We start from the raw sequence: 18,933 nt of genomic DNA on the forward strand, positions 1-18,933 counted from the left end.
AAAGGGGAAGGGTGGGGAGAAAGGGAAGAGATAATGAGAAGTAGGGAAGATAGGGAGAAAGGGGAGAGATAAAGTGAAAAGGGGGTCAAATGAAAGAGGGAGAGATAAAAGAAAAGGGAGAGGAAGGGAGCAAAGGGAGAAAGAAGAAGGGAGATATACAGAAAAGGGAAAGATGGGGAAAAGGGTTGTCGTCTTGAGTACTCCCGGCCAGCAGGTGGCGCTTAGTTTAGGACCTTTTCGGTCTGCCTGCCTATCAGACAACCCACGTGGAGGAGGCAGTGAGTGGCGGATGCCGGTTGCTGTGTCTTAGGCTGCCTGTATCTGCTCCCACCTGGCTCTAATGGCTGAAATTTTGGAAACCATTCTAACCAGTCTGCTACAGCCGGACAATGCTGTTATACAGCAGGTACATGCCGTGGGCTCTCGGAAAGACTATTATCCTCTTCGTGTGCTGTACACCCATCCGCATTCCTCATATAGATAGTGAGGCGTTAGGATTTCTGGAAAGTAGTACTTAGTTACCTCAGGCAGGAGGGAGTTAACTGTCAGCTCAGGAGACGCTGTAACAGTTAGCCAGAGCTTTACAAGGTGTTATTTACAAGAGAGCTGGCGGGGTATGCCATCAATGGCGCCATGCAGCCTGTTATTAGTTTTAGTTGCCTTTTTTTAAAAAGCTTTTTTTTTTTAGCCATAATTAGGCTTATTTTACGGCGCACGTCACCTTTATCCCGACAGCCATCAAGCTGATGACGGGAACGCTCGCTAGCTTACTGTGTTTACTAAAGGGTTAAAGGGATGCAGAATGTAGGCCCCACATGAAATGTACGTTTCCTTTCACTCTCCACATTCCTATCCCGTCATGTATCTCCCATTCCTCAAAGTGCTGCCAGGTTAGGGATAGTTGTTCGGATGTCATTACTTGTGGCAGTGATTGTCCCAGCTCTCGCTTCCATTTACCGTAGTAATCAGTAACATATATGTACAGCGGGGATTAACATCAGTTCCTCATATTCAAAAAATATATATATTACTGGTATTTCTGATTGTTCAAGTTCATGACTTGTGTCGTGCGTTTTAAGCCATAAGTCGAGCTGGTGTGTGTGTATATATGTATATATATATATATATATATATATATATATATATATATATATATATATATATATACAAACACAGAGTGCACATTATATGCGGGTGTATATATATATATATGTATATATATATATGTATGTGTATATATATACATATACAGAATTTGCACAGCAGCTTGTGTGCTTTATGAAATAGTCGACTTATGGTTTAAAATGCACAATGCAAGTCATGAAACTTGAACCAGCTTCACTCTGAATACTCACTGCATACAGTCATGGGCTAAAGACCTCAATTAAAAAATACATTTCAATACATGTTGTGGCAGACTTGCATCTCCTCCAGTGGTTTAAAGTAGTTGAGGGATGAAAGTCACGCGCACGGATTGAGTGATTTTAAAGTGTGTACACTTTCCACACTATTGTGAGAGTATAAATAGTGTTGTGACACACGTCTTCAAGTTGTATTGATGCCTAAATATGTAAACGAAGAGGCACACAAGCCATACAAAGTCATGCTGTTTGTCGACACATCCCAAGTAACACAATTAGTTACATCCACAGCTAATGTGTATAAAGGCTTTTTTTCCATTTTTATTGAAACTAAATCACATTGGGTCTTTCTTCCCTTCAAAATGGGTAAGGGCATTATTATTAATTACTAAGTGGTAAATATTCCACAGCATTGTAATATGAGAATAACAACAAATACATAACAAAGAGTGCATATAGTTGAAGACCCTGTCCGCCAGCTTTTCACTTAGCTTTAAGGCACTTTCATACGTACAAGAATTGTAGGCCTCTGAGCTTACTATCTAAAATCGCTGCCCTGGGTGACAGTCGGTTTCTCCACTTCATTTTCTCATTTCAGTTTGTTATGTTTTGTTAATTTAGTTTCTTTTTATCTACCAGGCCACAGCGCAGCTGAAAGAAGCAGTTAAGGATCCACGGATTATTCCAGCATTGTGTGATGTGCTGAGAGGAGCACAAGATTTACAGGTATTGACAGCACACCGTGTGAAGTTACTGCTGGCACGGCAGGGGGAGCTATTACTGTAGCACATTTCTATATGATAATTATTTGTAATGTGAAGAAGAAGAAATTGAAATTTGCATATCTATCGCCTAAAGAGTAATACACCTTAATTATATTAAGTTCACCCGTAACTGGAAAACCTGTGTTTAACTGGTTCTCTTTTGGGGCCACTTGGAATCTATTAGGTAAGAGGTTAAGGGAGAAAGAGGTTGCTATCAGGAACCGTTTACCTACAATAATGTAGAGCAAGAACAACTTAAGTGGTTCAGTGGGCTCTTAATTTGTAGGACATTTATTGTTTTTCTTCCTTGTGGTATGGCGTTAAACATAATAACATGTATAGATGGAAATCTATTTTGGGGCACGGTTGATTTTCTTTCCGTCATTTATGCATATATTTCATTTGCATCAACTTGTGCAGTCAGCGTGCCATTAATGTGATTTTATTATTGTGGCTAATCATATTGATTATCACGATATCTTTTTATGGAGCTAGCATTGTGGCATACCTATATATGTGCACAGGCGCATCACCATTCGTTACTTTTTTCTGTCACATACATACTCATTTGTGTTAATCACTACATTGCAAGTGATAAGTATCTTAATAATGCTTTTTTTTTTATACGTGCACATGGTCGTTAGCTAAAATTTACCCCTTTACTATGTTGTGTTTTTTGATGGGTCATAGCTCAAATCAATATACTCTGTGAGTAAGGGTGGTTCAGCGGTTTGTACAGTGGCATGACTATTTTGTCTGTTTAGAAGTGAATAAAGACGATTTTTAGTGCCTGTTCTGGTGTCAATTGGCCTGACTATTTGTGGAGTGAAGTGGCGCTTATCTTTTTGATTTGTGTAAAAATTAAGGTGTGCCCAGCTCAAACAAGCTTACTGTTCTTTCTGTACATTGGTTTTTGGTGTACATCTTACAATACAGAACCAACCATATTTATTTATGCTAGTCTTTGTGGATCCTTTCAGATAAATGAACTCTACCTTTTTGTATATCTTTTTCAGATCCGACAGTTTGCTGCAGTTCTGTTACGCAGGCGTCTCGCCAAACACTGGAAATCAATTCCTAAAGAGCAGCAGGAGAAGTGAGTATAAGAGCTGCTGCCTTTTGTGTCACATGTTGTTCTTTATATGAAGCCCTTTGACTTCGACTATTTATCAGACTTGTGCATTCAGAATCATACAAATAAAAATTTTAATGACATTTGCCAATTTCGTCAATTGGTACAAGTCAGTGAAAACGAGGAAGCATCCTCAACGAAACAAAGCAAAAAGCTCAGAATTTTTGTTTGAATTTGGTTGGTTTCTCACTCACCTTCATTCACACTCTCATGCTGTTTCACACTGTTACGCTTTCACTCTCGCTCACGTTCTCTCAAAATGTCTCCCTATCTCCTTCTGTGTCCCTGTCTCCTTGCTGCACAGCACTGCTTCTTCTCTTGCATCTTTTTGTTCTTTTGTCTCCAAAAAACAGCAGAACGGTGCGGTATGTCAGTTCAGCTATTATTCCCCTTTCCTGCGAATAGTGTATCTATGTAAACTATATATATATATATATATGTATGTATGTATAGATATGTGTATACCGTGTTTGCCCGAATATAGGCTGCACTTTTTCCCCCCACCAGGGAGACTGCATTGGTAAGTCTGGGTGGGGGGCATGTCTAGGGTGCAGAGTGGCAGCATATTTCGGGGGGGGGCAGAGTGACAACATATCTCGGGAGGGCAGAGTGGCAGCATATCTCGGGGGGGCAGAGTGGCAGCATATCTCGGGAAGGGCAGAGTGGCAGCATATCTCGGGAAGGGCAGAGTGGCAGCAAATCTCGGGGGGGGCAGAGTGGCAGCATATCTCGGGGGGGCAGAGTGGCAGCATATCTCGGGGGGGGCAGAGTGGCAGCATATCTCGGGGGGCAGAGTGGCAGCATATCTCGAGGGGGGCAGAGTGGCAGCATATCTCGAGGGGGGCAGAGTGGCAGCATATCTCGAGGGGGGCAGAGTGGCAGCATATCTGCTGGAGGCAGAGTGGCAGCATATCTGCTGGAGGCAGAGTGGCAGCATATCTGCTGGAGGCAGAGTGGCAGCATATCTGCTGGAGGCAAGGTAATCTATAAGTAAGGTGCATTAAAATGGCTATTGGTTTTCTGTTTGTATGTAACATATGTTGACTAACTGCATAATAGATACCAAAAATTTTAAAATACAGTGTGTTAGTAAGAATACTGTTTTACTATTCCAATAATGTGTATTTTTTCTAAAAATCTAAATTTTTCTTTAAAAAAAAGCCCCTAACTTTTAGGGTGCGGCCAATACGGTATATCAATATATATTGTTTTTTCAAGTTTTCTTTTGATACCGTAGATAATTAGCTGAAAATTTAGGATGAGAAATTTAGTAAAAACAAAATTTTTTTTTTTTTTTTATATAGTTTCGCCTTTGAATCCTCACAAAAGTAGGTAAAGTGACAAAAAATCAATTCAGGTGTCCTGATTTCAGAAGTTGCTAATTTTTATAGAATTTCCATACTTTCCCAGCACTTATAAGGTGTACATTATTTTTTACAAAGCCGTAGAATTTTTGCATTAGGTATGATGGGATTACAACTCTAATTTAAAACAAATAAACCAAAAATACCCACAAAAGTATATATTTCTGTAAAGCAGACAACCCAGACTATCCGATGAGGTCATGCAGCTATTTGGTTACCAATCACTGTCAAAGGTGGCCGCAGAAATTATTTCCTGCGCTTTTTTTCACCAACACTTCTGTACAAGGTATGTGTTACAGCAGAGAAACCCGGTCAAAATTGTTTAGCTGCATCCCCTGATTACAGAAATACCCAACATCCTTAGTTTTCTCTCTCTCTCTCTAAAGGGCCATAATCATCCCTTACATATAGTACGCTATAGGGTAGTATTTTTTAGACTTATGGCTTCGGTGGTTGTGAACGGGGCAGGAGGGTTGTACCTTTTAGGTGTATGGTATGTAAAGGGTTTTTATTTTTTTTTATATTTTTTTATTTATTTTGTGTAAATAGTTTTTGCACTGTTATCAGTGTAGTATGGTTAGAGGTCCTCTAAGGGACCATTTGAACATGTTATTAATGCCAGTGATGTCACAATGACATCACTTAGCTCTCTTTATTGTTAATTTTTTTTGTATTTTATCTAACCTTTTTTTTGGTTTTGTTTACTTTTTCAGCTTGTGAGAAGAGTGAGAAACATGGTTTCTCCCTCCCTCCCTCCCTGTGATCCCCCTGCGATCCCCCTGCATCGTTCACACTGTCATCTCCATGCAAGTCTCCTCAGACGTGCATTGGGGATCACAGTGTCTGTAATCGGTGCGTCATCGGGGCAATCGGATATCCCATCAGGCATTTTAAATGTAACGGCTTTCCAGCACTCGCGCGGGCAGTCGTTACAAGCGATCGGGCAGCAGAAAGCCAGTGATGCTGTCTTCTGCTGACAGGGGGGAGTCCAGGCTGTCAAATGTCCCTGCCGCTGCAAGAAAGTCAGGCTGTACCGGTACGTCCTAAAGGGCTTTACTAGATGCCTTTTCAGGATGTACAGGTATATCTATAGGGGACTGAAGGGGTTTATATTTAATATATTTTTTAGCCATTGATATGACTGTTTTGTTCATCTGTTGTTCTTTGTTGTAAGTGTTCAAGGTCATGTAAGAGCCTGGCGATATCGGTAGATGAATATCTACTGCGTTTACAGTTGTAGATATTTCAGGTCTTTTGGTACGACTAAACCTCCAACACTGGCCTCCTTATTTATTAAATCCCTTTTTTTCATTCACTACAGCCTAAAGAGTCTTCTGTTAGAAGCTATACAAAGGGAACCAGAGTAAGTAAACCCTGCATTTGTTCTTCTCTCCGTTTGTGTTCACTTCTGAATGTTATTTGATTCTCTGTGGTTGTACCATGTCTAATGGCATGAACCTTAATATCTCTTTTAGCTGTAATTTTTTTCTCTGTTAATATTGGCCCTTCCCTTATCTCAGATTTTGTACATCTGTATTTGACTTAGGCACAAGGTCCGTTACGCTCTTGCCCAGCTATCTGCAGTGATCCTGAGGAATGTGAAGCTGGAAGGCTGGCCGCAGTTCATCCAGTTTGTACTGCAGATGTCCCATAGTGACGTCCCTGAGCAGCGACAGGTGTGTGGCTGTACCAGGTTCATTCAACAAACATTCTTTGTTTTCCCTGCAATTTGAGTTTATTGGTTTTCATGAGATTTATAGGGGGCCTTCAGTACCTGGTTCAAATAGCGCCTTGATTGGTCGTGGGGCCCGGAGATAGTCTGTTTCATGGCTGACTTCCGACCCGATGAAGCGTTTCAGGGCTCTTGGATGTTTTCCCATAGTTGTGAAAAGGTGGAGTTCCCTGTTGAGTGCTCACTCAACCAGGGTTAGATGGCTCAGACGCACTGAGCATTTTCGGCTTCCCTGAGCTCTAATAACCGATCAGCTTCTGGAAGTTTGTCTGGGAAGCTTAACCTGGGTTCTGGTTTGGTCACCCTGTTGCCAGGGGTACAAGGTGACTCAAACATAAATCCACCAAAGGGGAAATGATGTTGGCAATCCACACAATGATAATAGTCTTTTGTAGGAAATAGTGGATCCGGCAAGCCTAGTCCGAGCAGGGGGCTCTTCCAGGAGTCCAGGGCACAGAAGTTTCCGTGACAATGTTTAATATTTCTCTGCATGTAATTTTTTAAGAATAGCTTTATGTAATAATAATAATATACACTCAACATCTTTTGTTAAACCCCTTAGCTAAAGATGATGTGCCAGGTATGTCATGAAATGATGGCTCTACAGAATCCATAAAATACCTAGTACAGGAAAGGTTAAAATTGCAGAGACATTGGTGTCTTGACTGCTCCATGACCTGAGTGGTCAGTCTATAGCAGATCCCTGCAGTTTCATGCATGTGATCGCTTCTATATTATAGAATATTCTATATCATATGCATGGATACCATCAGATAACAGAGATAATGCTTGTAAGCACTGTCTTTGTCTCTGTTCATTGTCTCTCTTGCTCTCACTGTGATCATGAGCTGGAGAGAGAGACAGAGAAAAGCAAGAAACAGTGCTTCCCCGAGTCTCTAGATCCAGGATTTTGGAGTTTTTAAATACATTGGTTTTAAGGGTTTTTTTTTTTTAAATATATATATTTAATTGTTAGTTTGTATTGTGGTGGTTTGCATTGTTAGTAGGGATTAGGTAGTCATCCATAAAATCTAAAAAACTAAATAAACTCATATAGGGGTATAGGATGGTTTTGAAACCAGATGGTTTTGTTATTCATTCCCCATTTTTATACTAGCTATGTAAAATTTAAATACTTGTAATCCTGTGAATAAATGGGTATTGAAAGAAATCCCCAATTTTTTATATATACACTGTACACCACTAAAATGTGCTTTTTTCAATGAAAAGGGTATTTCGCTTTACAGAGAGAGGGTGCAAAGCTGTACAATCTAGAAGGACCCGATAATGTACTGTCAACTACTTTGACATTTAAAGTTTTCATCATGTAAACAGCGGCCCTTAAGTACCAATGCAAAGTCATCAGACATAACTCACCTCCATACTCACTTGCTCCTGTTGTTTTTTTTGGTATACAAAAAACACAAACTGTCTGCGCTTTTCATCCTAATAAAGTTGGCAACAAATATATAAACATAATATAAATGAGAGGTTTTGGTTATATGAATTGGCCAAAGTATAATTAAGCTCACCCACCATGTCAAGGCACACTCTCAATAGGGTGAGAACCTACTCTCACCTCCTACATAGTAGGCACACAAAGCAGTTTATACTGCTACCAAAACCATATAAATGTGTTGGGGAAGTGCAAATAAACCTCCTCCCAATTAACCCTTGGACAGCAAGCTGCAACCAGACAAATGTGGAAGCACCTAAATAGCGCACTGACATTTTTCTTTTCTCTGCTTTTTTGGTAACCTGGGTGTTTTTTTTGTGGAGGTCTTATGTAAGTGAGTTTTAGAAAACTTGTAAGAAAATAATTAAATGTGTGTGTGTATATATATATATATATATATATATATATATATATATATATAATTTTCTTACAAGTTTTATAAAACCAACTGAAACACTCTAGAATTACATATGACGATTCTGGAGGCACATTTAACTGGCTGAATCTTTTGAAAAAAGCGCCAGACTGGCGTCCCCAGATGACATCATATGTAATGGCGAAACTTGTGTCCGGTTAATTCTGTGGCCGGCAGTGGTTTGTCTCAGTCGAGTGAAAAAAACTTAGAGTAGGTGAGCTGTGGATAATAAATCACTAAATCAATATGTAAAACATGTTGTTCACACCCTGTGATATAAAAAATAATATAAAAAATAGATACATATACTTATATCCGAATGTGGAAGGATCTTCTGTCTCAGTCGAGTGAATTAGAAATCGTGTGTCTGTACTATTGTCCGCGGAGAAACAGGTGAAGAACAAAGACTTTTTGTAGCAGCGGAAGAAGACAGAAGAAAGGAGATAGTCGCACAAATCTACATGTTCATTAATAGGTTAAATAAACACTAATAAAATGGGGTACTAACTAATATTTATATTCAGTTACATTCTGTTTCCTTTCCAGTTTGTGTGTGATCCTTTGTAAATCTTAGTTGTCATATTTGTTGACTGTTTTGTAATTTAAAATCATCTTAAAATTTCCTTCTTTTTTTTTTTTATCCGTACCTTCTCTTATTTCATTCACTGTTGTGGTTCTTACTTCTCATACAGTCCCTGTATGTCACATGTAACTATTTGTTATTTTACAAATCTTCCCCGTCCGGCAGATTGGTCTCCTGGTCCTCAGGTGTGCTCTGGACTTAAGTGCTGACTTGTTCCGAAGCCATTTCTCTGACCTCATTAAGCTGTTTCACCATACATTGAATGATCTTCAGAATGCTCCTCTGCTCTTCTATACCATACAGTCTCTCACCAGTATTATACCAGAAATGGCTGGTCACGAAATTGTGAGTGTCTTCTTCTGGATTCCTGTTTGCATTTATCTTTTTCCTGTCTTGTTTCTATCTGAACACATGCTGACTTTTTTTAATCTAAATTTTTTTTACAGAATCTGTTAAAGTCTTTTATTCCCAAATTGCTAACAGCCATCAGACATCTTATCCAGAGCAATGAGGTATTTTTTTGTATTTTTTTTTTTTTTTTGCTTCTCTGGTCCCACAACCCTTTGTGTTATATCTTTATTATTTTTTATCTTTCAGGTTCAAGCATGTGAGGCAATGGAAGTTTTTGATGAGATGATGGAAGGAGAAGTTTCTGTTATAGTACATTACCTAGCTGAGGTCATTCCCTTCTGTTTGGAGGTATGGTTTTGTGTAGCCACCAGCTGTTCTCTCTGGAATGTGAAAACAAAATACTATGAACTGATTTTATACCAGGAGAGTCAGCAGCGATTTACAAAATTGCTGCTTAGACTAGAAATCTGGGTTTATTTGCTTTGCAGTGCGTTGTAAATAGCGTATTTGCTCGATTATAAGACGAGTTTTTTTTCAGAGCAAACGCTCTGAAAAATACCCCTCATCTTATAATCGGGGTCGTCTTATAATCAGACCTCAAAGTCTGACTATGAGACGCCTAAGTCTCAACTCCCCCGCCCCACTTACTGGTACTTCAGAGTCCCCGGTGTGCAGCTGGGGCAGCGTGTAGATGTCTACGCGATTCGCGTAGACAACTTCCGCTGCAGCCGGAAGGAGGTGTGGCTAGCAGCGGGGGTTGTCTGCGTGCATCACGCAGACCTTCCCCGGCTGTCAAAGATCAGAGTTCCCCACATCGGCGCGGGGAACGCTGATCTCTGACAGCCGGGGAAGGTCTGCGCGATGCACGCGGACAACCCCCGCTGCTAGCCACGCCTCCTTCCGGCTGCAGCATAAGTCTACACGCTGCCCCAGCTACATGAGAGGAGACTCAGAAGTACCGGTAAGTGGGACAGAGGGGGGGAGTGTTAAATGGGGGGCATAAGGCGTTTCTGGAGGCAGAGTGCTCTGTGAAATGCCTTTTAACCCCCTTAATGCCACTCTGCCTCCAGAAATGCCTTTTTAACCCTCTTTATGCCACTCTGCCTCCTGAAATGCCTTAAACCTCCCTATATGCCACTCTTCCCCATAATATGCCTTTTAACCCTCTAAGTGCCAGAGTGGCATATAGGGTTAAAAGGCATATCATGGGGCACAGTGGTATTTAGAGGGTTAAAAGGCATATCATGGGGCACAGTGGCATATAGGGGGTATAAGGCATTTCTGGGGCAGATGTGCATAACTGGGGGGCAGGTTGGAAAATAGAAGGAAATAAAACCAAAATATTTTTCTCAATCATAGCTTTTATTAAAAAAAATAGTTTAAATGAATTAACATTTACTGGTAAAACTTTTTTCCTATAAGGTCGTCATATATTCAGGCTTTTTCTTTTTTTCCTAAATTAATATTAAGATTTGGGGGGTCGTCTTATAATCAGGGTCGTCTTATAATCGAGCAAATATGGTAGGTCTGGTCTGTCTTTCATTATGGATAGCTCCATTAAAATCTCAAGTAAGTATGACACTATATAAGATATACAGATCAGCAATAACATTATGACCTCTGTCACAGAAGCCTCTGTCCTGAGGTCCTGAGGCCGGGCAGACTATGCGCCCTGGCCTTGGAAGGCGTTCTGTTTTTGGTAAGGGTGAGTACAGGGGGTCCGTTTGGACTGCTTTTTCCCCATGGTACAGAGTGCCATGTTTCCCTAATTATCAGAGACTGTTTTTCAGCAATTTGAGCTACAGCAGCTCACCTGTTCTATTTGACCTCATGGGCCAGCCTTTGCTCCCCACGTGCTTCAAGGAGCCTTGGCCACGCATCACCATGTCGTGGGTTCATCGTATAGTGCGTGTATATAAAATTTCTAGTTCCCTGATCCATTCTTTTCTATCTCAGAATGCATTATGTGGACAGCATTCTGTGACACAAAGCAGAGGTGTGTGTTCATGACATAGTCCTTATCTCCATGCAGTCAGTATCTCATAACGTGGAGATAATAAGGTAATTTATAAGTCACAACTTCCTTCATAGTTAGGAGAAATAACACAATCAAATGTGATCTCTAAATATATGGGGTTGATTTTCTAAAGAAAAAAATCTTTGCAGGTTAATCTGATCACTTACTATATATTTGCAATTATACTGCCAAATAATAGTCTGTGTATGTATTTATGTATCATATATAATCTATCTATGGGGGAAAGTTGATGATGCACTCTCTGCCCCTCTCGTCCAGGTGGCAGTTAACACATCTCTGTCTGATAATCTTCGCGTCAAGTCACTTTCATGTATCAGCTTCCTCATCAAACTCAAAAGCAAGGTATGTAAGAATAAGAGAACTAACATGATTTTAAAATGAAGAAAAAGTAAACTTATTCATGCAGACAGGAAGCAGTTGTTCCTGAAACATAACAAAATTTAGTATTAATTGTGGATGCCTCTCAAAGTGTCATCAATTGTAACTGCTGTGATTGGGGAGATACCTTTCCCCATGTGTGCCTGAGATGCGTAAACCATTAGTGCTTGTATAGTAATTAACTTAGCATGTCTCTAAGCACCTCCAAATACACTGCTCAAAATAAAAAAGGGAACACTTAAACAACACAATGTAACTCAAAGTCAATCACACTTCTGTGAAATCACACTGTCCACTCAGGAAGCAACACTGATGGACAATCGATTTCACATGCTGTTGTGCAAATGGAACAGACAACAGGTGGAAATTATAGGCAATTAGCAAGACATCCCCAATAAAGGAGTGGTTCTGCAGGTGGTGACCACAGACCACTTCTCAGTTGCTATGCTTCCTGTCTGATGTTTTGGTCTCTTTTGAATGCTGGCGGTGCTTTCACTCTAATGGTAGCATGAGACGGAGTCTACAACCCACACAAGTGGCTCAGGTAGTGCAGCTCATCCAGGATGGCACATCAATGCGAGCTGTGGCATGAAAGTTTGCTGTGTCTGTCAGCGTAGTGTCCAGAGCATGGAGGCGCTACCAGGAGACAGGCCAGTACACCAGGAGACGTGGAGGAGGCCGTAGGAGGGCAACAACCCAGCAGCAGGACCGCTACCTCCGCCTTTGTGTAAGGAGGAGCACTGCCAGAGCCCTGCAAAATGACCTCCAGCAGGCCACAAATGTGCATGTGTCCACTCAAACGGTCAGAAACAGACTCCATGAGGGTGGTATGAAGGCCCGACATCCACAGGTGGGAGTTGTGCTTACAGCCCAACACCGTGCAGGACGTTTGGCATTTGCCAGAGAACACCAGGATTGGCATATTTGCCACTGGCGTTCTGTGCTCTTCACAGATGAAAGCAGGTTCACACTGAGCACATGTGACAGAGGTTAGAGTCTGGAGACGCCGTGGAGAACGTTCTGCTGCCTGCAACATCCTCCAGCATGACCGGTTTGGCGGTGGGTCAGTAATGGTGTAGGGTGGCATTTCTTTGGGAGGCCTCACAGCCCTCCATGTGCTTGCCAGAGGTAGCCTGGCTGCCATTCGGTACCGAGATGAGATCCTCAGACCCCTTGTGAGACCATATGCTGGTGCTGTTGGCCCTGGGTTCCTCCTAATACAAGACAATGCTAGACCTCATGTGGCTGGGGTGTGTCAGCAGTTCCTGCAAGAGGAAGGCATTGATGCTATGGACCGGCCCACCCGTTCCCCAGACCTGAATCTGATTGAGCACATCTGGGACATCATGTTTCGCTCCATCCACCAACACCACGTTGCACCACAGACTGTCCAGGAGTTGGCGGATGCTTTAGTCCAGGTCTGGGAGGACATCCCTCAGGAGACCATCCGCAACCTCATCAGGAGCATGCCCAGGCGTTGTAGGGAGGTCATACGGGCACGTGGAGGCCACACACACTACTGAGCCTCGTTGTGACTTGTTTTAAGGACATTACATCAAAGTTGGATCAGCCTGTAGTGTGGTTTTCCATTTTGATTTTGAGTGTGACTCCATATCCAGACCTCCATGGGTTGATAAATTTGATTTCCATTGAGAATTTTTGTGTGATTTTGTTGTCAGCACATTCAACTATGTAAAGACTAAAGTATGTCATACGATTAGGTCATTCATTCAGATCTAGGATGTGTAATCTTAGTGTTTCCTTTATTATTTTGAGCAGTGTATAAGGTTGGAGATCAATGCATATTATGGGTCGCCTTCCAGTTTTTGTGTTTCTCTAACCTTATGTGGCTTGTCCCAGACTGGAGACGACACTTTTTTTTATTTTACATTGCTTGCATCTACAGAAATTGTGGCCTTAGAATGAAGCTGCCTAGGAGAAGCATTATTACCTGTAATGTGAATGGACAGGTCTCATTGTAAAGTATATAACGAGTATATTTTAATATATTATTGTATCAACTTTGTTCTTTAGTCCATTCTGAAGCAGAAGCTGCTGGCTCCAATTCTCAATGGTCTTTTCCCAATCATGTGTGCGGAGCCACCTTCTGGACAGATGGATCCTGAAGACCAGGAAGACGATGACGAGTTGCTGGAGGAGGAGGCTGAAGTGCAGACTCCCAAACACTATGCAGTGCAGGTGGGTGTTTGCTTGTACTTGAGAGAGATAAAAAGGTATTTTTATAAGAATTCCAAATGTTATCTTTTGTATTTCAGGTGATTGACATGTTGGCTCTCCATCTACCTCCTGTGAAGCTCCTGTCTCAACTGGTACATCGATAAGTTCCTAAACCAATCTCTTGGCTGTGTACCCAAATACACAAATATATGTCCTCTATGATTTTAAATGATTCCAGGTTTATCTGGCTGACGCTTCATTAACCCCTTCAGGACCGGGTTTTTGTTACTAAGGTGGCGCTAAAAGACCGGAGCCATTTTTGTGTTTTTGCTATGTCTTTCTTCAACTGTAAATTCTCTCTTCTTAATAATTATATATATACAAACCATCATTAAGTATGAAAAATATCTAAAAATGTGGGGGAAATTAGGAAAAAAAGGAAATATTTTCACAGTTTCACCTATAAAAACTTAATATAACCAGTGCAAATGGGAAAAAACTCCAAAAATGTATCTGGGTATTTGTCCTGTTTTTGGAAACACCTGATATGCCTGGTATTTTCATTTATTTTGGCACTTACAGGGTTAAATATCGCATTGCTGTTTCTGAACAAGATTTTTTTTAAATGTGCTATCCTGGGAGCTGCGCCCCAATAGCGGCCAGAAAAAGAAAAACTGCTCAACAAAAGTATATATTTTTTGAAAGATGACATCCCAAAGTATTTTACTTGGGGCATTTTAACACTTTTTATTTAACCATTTTAGTGCCAGTTTTTTCATTTTTAACAAACCCATTTAATCCACAGTATTTTTTTTCCTGGGTACATAAAATGACTGAAACAACTTGTGATTTGTATTTAGAAACACCCCCCGAGTACAGGATTACCCCATATACATGGGTAGGGCATGTCTCTTTGGCGCTGCGGGTTCAAAATTGGAACATGCACATTTCAGTTTTCAAACATGGAATTTTGACAGATCAGTTTGTTGTGGCTAGGTCTCATCTGGAACACAGTAGATATTTTTTTAACCCCCTAAAACTATATATTTCCTTAAACTAGATAGCTCAGGGAATCTAGTTAGGGGCGTATTGGCCTGTCCCATGCAGCTGATTTCACACCGGCACCTTCCAAATTTAGTCTAACAAAAAAAGAAAAACATTTTCACATCCACTTTCACCATGATTTTTTTTCTGAGTAGATTAAAAAACAAAACAAAATAGGTCTTTATTTGTGTTCAGTAATACACCCTGAGTACAGCGATACCTCATGCATAGATAAGTCATGTTTCTCAGACGTTGTCGAGTCAAAACTGGAACATGTGCATTTCAATTTTTAAACTTTTTAAAATATTTTTTTATTAGATTACTTGTAAGTGACAAGTTTAGGCCGCTGACATTGATCAGGGAGACCGATCAATAATCAGCGACTTAAAATGTCACCGACAAGTGATCAGGTAATAATTATGTATTTTTTTTTACATAATTTGTGTTTTTTCATAATTACCCTAGATGACCCCTCTCTCTTTGTAGGGCAGGGTCATCCAGGGGCTGCCATAATGATCAGATCACTCCTATTGGCCAGGAGTGATCTGATCATCATCAGCCTAGCCCAGCATTTGACCTGGAAGCACCCTGGACTTTTAAATTTTTTTTTTTTTTTTTTTTTTTTTTTATTATAACTCTTTCAATGACTACAGGACTGATCAAAGGGCTTGTGGGGGCTCGTTTTTGCTGTTGCTGATCTGCCTCCTTCAATGCCACGATTTTTATGAAAAGCGGATTTTGAACCGACAAAATCACTCCGTGGGAGTGATCTAAGGCTCAGGGCAGGCTCTGGGTGGCTGTGCTGTCTGCTCAGACACCTGGGCAGACAGCAGCAGCAGCAACGTGGGGGCATTTTTTTTAGATGACGTACCTGGTACGTCCCGGTCTGATGGTGACATGTGATCAGGAAGTACCAGGTACGTCCCGGTCCGGAAGGGGTTAAAATATGAATATTGCGCCATGCTATCTCACTAACTGGAACTGGAACCTTTTTCTATGACCTTTTTCTCATTTGCCTCTCTATACTCTGTCAGGCTTTTAACCTTCCAATACAGTTACCAGGATATCTTACCTTTTTTTTTAACCAGTTGCTTTTACATTGTTCCCAAATTCTTCTCTTGTTTTAGACACCCCTCATGGAACCCTGTCTTCTAAGTTTGAATCCATACCAACGGAAGGCCGGTCTTATGTGTCTAGCTGTACTCAGTGAAGGTTGTGCTGACAACATTCGCAACAAGTACGTGTTATAAATTTTCTGCCATGGCTAGGCGTACGAGGCATTTTGTTTTTCTTCTTTTATCAGAGAGTTTTTTTTATTGTTTGTTTTGATTTTACTACCAGGTCCAGCCAATAAAGATTGAATAGTTTAATTGTTTTGTTTCTGCTCCTTGCTGTGTGGGACTACATGTAAGTTTCTCAACCCAACCACTTGACTTTTTTTTGACCCCCTCTTGTGAGGACTTTCCATACGTGACAAGCAAGTAATGCTGCCACAGCTAATTGATAACATTGATAATCGATAATGAAAATCGTAGCCAACGAATTTCATTATCGATTAGTTGAATTGATTTTTATCGATTATAAAATGAGGGGTTTTTTTTAGAGTAAATGCTCTGGAAAAATGCCCCTCGTTTTAGAATCTGTTTCATTCAGTGAGACTCACAGCAGTTACTACTTACAGTCCCTCCCTGCAATCACTCTGACGATTGGCACCGCCCCTTTCTTTCCTCCCAGTCCCTCCCTGCAGTCACTTTGACGATTAGGGTTCACTTAGGGACAGTTATGGTTGATGGCGTGTTTAGGGTTAATTTAGGGGCAGTTATGGTTAATGGGATGTTTAGGGTGAATTTAGGGGCAGTTATGGTTGATGGAGTCATTAGGGTTAACTTAGGGGCAGTTATGGTTGATGGGGTAGTTAGGGTTAATTTAAGGGCAGTTATGGTTAATAAAGTCATTAGGGTTAATTTAGGGGCAGTTGTGGTTGATGGGGCCTTTAGGGTTAATTTAATGCTGAGGACTGAGGGTTAATTTAATTAATTTAATAAGGTTAATTTAAGGAGTTAGAGGTAAAAGGGGGCAGACTAAGGGGAATCTAAATCCTGGAGACAGTGAAGATTAACCCAGTACTTATTTATAAAAGTATGGTGTCAGTGTGCTGTGAATTGGTCTGTGAATCTATGAGGGCACTATGACATATCTGGGGGTATAAGGCATATCTGGGGAGGACGGAGTGACATATCTGGAGGTATAAGGCATATCAGTGGGTAAAGGCATATAGGGTATATAAGGCATATGTGGGGAGGGCGGAGTGGCATGTCTGGGAGGCAGTGTGCGAAGCCTGGGCTCAAATGTGCATAACTGGAGGGGCAGGTTGGGAAATAAAAACAAGAAATGTATTTTTATCAAAGTTTTTTTTATTCTGCTGTTTGTTTTTAGCATCCTGTTTGTTTATTAAATTATTTTAAATAAATTAAAAATTTTATCCGATGAATCGAAAAAATAAATCGGCCTACCAATGGATTATGAAAATAATCGTTAACTCGTTAGCTGCAGCCCTACAAGCATATCTAGTATGGCTCATGCCCACGGCCGGATTAAGACATTGTAGGCCCCTGAGCTACAGGTACTGTGAGGCCCCTAGTAATATCGAATTGGGCATTATTCGCTTGACAAATGTTCATTTTGTATATGCACGGGGCATCCGGAAATATATTTGTATATTTGGCTGCTTCCCAGAGACCCTGCTGCAAAAAAAACATACTGGGTATTGCTGATTTGCAGGGCCAGACTGGGAATGAAAAGCAGCACTGGGAACATTTGGACACCAGCCCCATATATTTTATCTCATAGTCGAGCCCTTGTACCCACACGCAGCCCTCATACGTATCTGAGTCACACTATTTGCCATCCACATCACTATAAATCATTCACTTTTATCACATTATTTGTATTAAAATCCCAGAAACCAAAAATGTTAAAAGGCCCAAATTAGTTACAGAGATTAGACATAATGGAATCAAAACATTTGTTACTGCAAAAACTTTTAGATGAAAAAGTTCCGGTTCTGCCAGAGTGTGTAAAATGTTCTCCCTTAAGGGGGAAGGACAGGGAATTGTCCCCTGTAGAGCAGAATGAAATCAGGCCTTAAAATTAAATTGGGTTTCACAGAGTCTGAAAATCCACCATCCAAGTTTCTGCAACTATACTTTTGTGATAAGATCTGCATATTGAAATAGAGCCTGCCCCCTTGAGCCCTTCTGTGAGCCCGCCCCCTTGAGCATCACGTCTTCAAAGGGGCGGGGCGAGGAGCCTCACTTCGGCACTGCCACTGTGCGGCACAGTTAGCCATGCTATTAGGTGGCTGGCGGAGGTGGTCGCGGCCGCTCTGAACCTCGCGGCCACATGAAGGCCACTCTGAATGTTGGTCTGCTGGCCCACCATGAAATTTCCCGGTTTCCTGGTGGGCTAGTCCGGGGTGGGAGGCCTCCCAGCTGGTCGATGCCCCTGGGCTGCAGTCCCGCCAGCCCATGTCTTAATTCGGCCCTAGTCATGCCTAGCTTGGTGAGTTGGGCCTTGGTTTTGATGGGCTTCAGCTGCACCGCTGGTCAGTTTTCCCACTTGTATTTTATGTCCTATTAAAAAGTTAGTTAGTGCCTGCTATATTAGGTGTTCTTTTGCTTATACGCAGTCCTAGACTGACGGTCGCATAGCATTTCACATGATATTTGCTGTCTGTCTTAGGCATCTGCAGTCAATGCTGAAGGTGGTGTGTGAAGCTCTCTCAGATGAAAGTCAGATTGTTCGTAATGCAGCTCTTTTTGCTTTGGGGCAGTTTTCTGAAAATTTGCAGGTAAGTGTGTTCTGCATCTCTAATTCTTACCACTCCATTTTTTCATCTTTTCTCATGCTCACTATATATTTGGCTCTTTCTCACCATCTTTTTTTTTCTTCTTCTATTTGTTAAATATAAGTTCAGTGTCCCATATTCTTTCTTGTGTGTCGCCCCACTGTTTTGTTTGCTAATTTCTCCAATACTTGCGTGCTAGAGTGCTTTTCCCTTTTTGCCATGCCTGCTGTTTTCCTGTTCTTTCCTTTCCGTCAGTTGAACCTTTGTTTATAGTTTTTTTTCTATTTTTC

The 18,933-nt window shown here is 41.1% G+C and overlaps 1 protein-coding gene across 1 annotated transcript in view; it reads left to right on the plus strand.

Moving 5' to 3' along the window:
* Nucleotides 1–267: 267 nt before the first annotated feature.
* The window catches only part of IPO4 (importin 4), a 37,219-nt gene continuing 18,553 nt past the window's right edge, over nucleotides 268–18,933 (plus strand). Inside the window, exons 1-13 of the mRNA XM_053467923.1 lie at nucleotides 268–406; nucleotides 2,001–2,087; nucleotides 3,142–3,221; nucleotides 5,943–5,984; nucleotides 6,168–6,297; nucleotides 8,973–9,152; nucleotides 9,254–9,319; nucleotides 9,405–9,506; nucleotides 11,455–11,538; nucleotides 13,609–13,773; nucleotides 13,851–13,904; nucleotides 15,924–16,033; nucleotides 18,538–18,646. Of these exons, the coding sequence (XP_053323898.1) occupies nucleotides 341–406; nucleotides 2,001–2,087; nucleotides 3,142–3,221; nucleotides 5,943–5,984; nucleotides 6,168–6,297; nucleotides 8,973–9,152; nucleotides 9,254–9,319; nucleotides 9,405–9,506; nucleotides 11,455–11,538; nucleotides 13,609–13,773; nucleotides 13,851–13,904; nucleotides 15,924–16,033; nucleotides 18,538–18,646 (1,275 nt within the window). The 5' untranslated portion in view covers nucleotides 268–340. The remainder of the gene's footprint in view (nucleotides 407–2,000; nucleotides 2,088–3,141; nucleotides 3,222–5,942; nucleotides 5,985–6,167; nucleotides 6,298–8,972; nucleotides 9,153–9,253; nucleotides 9,320–9,404; nucleotides 9,507–11,454; nucleotides 11,539–13,608; nucleotides 13,774–13,850; nucleotides 13,905–15,923; nucleotides 16,034–18,537; nucleotides 18,647–18,933) is intronic.

Source organism: Spea bombifrons, chromosome 1, assembly GCF_027358695.1.
Source record: "Spea bombifrons isolate aSpeBom1 chromosome 1, aSpeBom1.2.pri, whole genome shotgun sequence".
Lineage (NCBI taxonomy): Eukaryota > Metazoa > Chordata > Amphibia > Anura > Pelobatidae > Spea > Spea bombifrons.